General features: G+C 39.4%; 1 protein-coding gene across 2 annotated transcripts in view; it reads right to left on the bottom strand.

The window, feature by feature from the left end:
- Positions 1-2,252, bottom strand: part of LOC101575191 (solute carrier family 22 member 22-like) — a 49,740-nt gene that overhangs the window by 43,991 nt on the left and 3,497 nt on the right. For both annotated transcript variants that reach the window (XM_023718742.1, XM_023718743.1), the window contains exon 2: positions 986-1,409. In XM_023718742.1, coding sequence (XP_023574510.1) covers positions 986-1,387 — 402 coding nt within the window. In that variant the 5' untranslated portion in view covers positions 1,388-1,409. The remainder of the gene's footprint in view (positions 1-985; positions 1,410-2,252) is intronic.

The following is a 2,252-nucleotide window of genomic DNA, read 5'->3' as shown; positions in this document are numbered from 1 at the left end:
CGTAGAGCAACTTTTGGGGCGACCTACATCTTCTTTTCTTTGTACGTCTTTTCTTGGACTCATAGGAGTTTCCGTGTTTATCAATATTTCATTTGTAATAATTAAGTTGCATACTGGAAGAATCTTGGTAAGTATATTTGGGATAGCAAAGGCTTACAATAATCCCAAAACAAATGTAATTATTGTATATCGTTTACTGGGCGTGTGATTATGGGCGAGGGACAAGCAGCTTGCTCTCGTTTCTATTTTCAGTGAAGTCATAATTACACTTTACACTCCATGCAGTAATTAACATATCCTGTGCACAAGTTCTGCGAACATACACATTAATTGAATACACACATAGATCACTGTTTGGATAACCTCTACGGGCCAGTTAGTTTCAAATATTTTATGCATGCTTTTCATACCATCATTGAAGCTCCGGGCTAATTATTACCATATGATACATAAATTGATGTTTTTAATCATTGCACTATTATAACCACAATTAGATGGGATTGTCCTAAAAAATGATGTAATATACTCCCACCTCAATCATTAATAAGCTAAAACACAAAGATACTAAAATTTCACTGGCAAAGTTAAGGTTTCTACCCAGACCACTGGGTCGTGAGAATTCACTGTCACTTGTACCACTTGAATGTTGCCAACACATTTGATCAGAAGTTTTATTAAAATGTGGCTTTTATTCTCTTTTTAAATATACAATATATTCCGTTCTTAAATATAAAAATGGAAATGTATAAGGCAGAAAATGAAAATATGAGGCTATACTTTCTGCTTTGCAAAGATTTATATAGAAAATAAACATACATGCACATATACATGTGCACATGTACACACACACAACAGGGTAAACATTTAATTCCCTTTCTGTAGTCCTGAATATTTTGTAGAGCTAGAAACTGATACACCTCAGCCCATGATGTCAGATCCACATGCAGTCACCCCCACTCCCAGTCACCTACAATAAACACGTTACCTCAGAGACAATGGTAGAAGTGAAGACACTTTGGTCATATGTCCATCCATCCAGGCATGGCTCTGTCTCCAGCTCAGCATTATTGCCGGCTGACGCATTAGGGTCTAAAAGCTGCCACTGGATCTGGCGGAAGCGACGGCACTGCTCAGGTTTCCCGTTTGGATCCATTGGGATGGAAGCTCTGAGCAGGGCCTCCACAGTCAGGTTCAAGGTCACGTTGGCTTCAGGGTTAGGATTGTCCAGAAGGTGGACAGAGCAGCGGTGCTCGGGGATGCCTGCTGTGAAGTTCTCCAAGAACTCGTAACTGGAGGACATGACACCGATCAGTACACCAAGGGACACCGCCAGCACCTGAAAGCAGCCTGTGTCTCCTGCCCACTGGAGGACGTCCTCAAAGGCCATGCTGAGGTCTCACGACACCAGGCTGCACAAAAACACATGTCCCAGACAGCAGTTACAGCTTGCATGTTCTTAAGTTCTCAGAATAAGACAGGGATTTCCAGAATGCGGCAGTTAGAAACGTGAAGCACCCGAGCACTATCTTGGAGCAGCAATTTTACTTTCTTTCACTTCTTCATGAAGTGTCACACACAAACCAATTGGATTATTTCACTGCACTTAGGGTAAAGTGGCATCATTCATGGTGCTAGAGAGTTCATTGTCCCTGAGGTGGGAACTGCATTGACTATGTAGGAGATACTCTTTACAGCAATGCTATATCTGCTAGCAGGCTCTCAAAAAGTAGTTTTATTTTAATATTAAGAGAAGGTTTGTATGTATTCAAGGAGATGACTATCATTTTGTAATGATTGCCATGATTAAACTAATTAACACCAATCACTACAACGAACCTTGCATCCTCAAAACTTACTCATAATTAAGTTTGTTCACTATAACCTCCATCTTCCTTTTCCATCTGATCCCCAGCACTTTGTGAACATATTCCAGTTTGTTTCTATGAGCTCAACATTTTAAAATTGCACATGTGGGTTATATCAGCCTTTCTGAGTTATTTCATTTCATGTCAGACAACATATCCCAAGATCCATGGATCAACAAAATGACACAATTGTCTTCTTTTCTACTAGTGTATAATATTCCATATCTTTAACCATTTACATTAAAAACATTCACCACCTGTTGCTAGTTGATTTCTTTATGATAGCCATTCTTTCTGGATTGAGACGGTAGCTCAGTGTTGTTTTAATTTGCATTTCATGGATGGCTAGTGATGTGGAGCATTTTTTCATGTATTTATTAGCTTCTA

Source organism: Octodon degus, unplaced genomic scaffold (assembly GCF_000260255.1).
Source record: "Octodon degus isolate 3935 unplaced genomic scaffold, OctDeg1.0 scaffold00062, whole genome shotgun sequence".
In the NCBI taxonomy this organism is placed as follows: Eukaryota; Metazoa; Chordata; class Mammalia; order Rodentia; family Octodontidae; genus Octodon; species Octodon degus.
The sequence above is the reverse complement of the archived record's forward strand: the minus strand, read 5'-3'. Positions and strand labels throughout refer to the sequence as shown.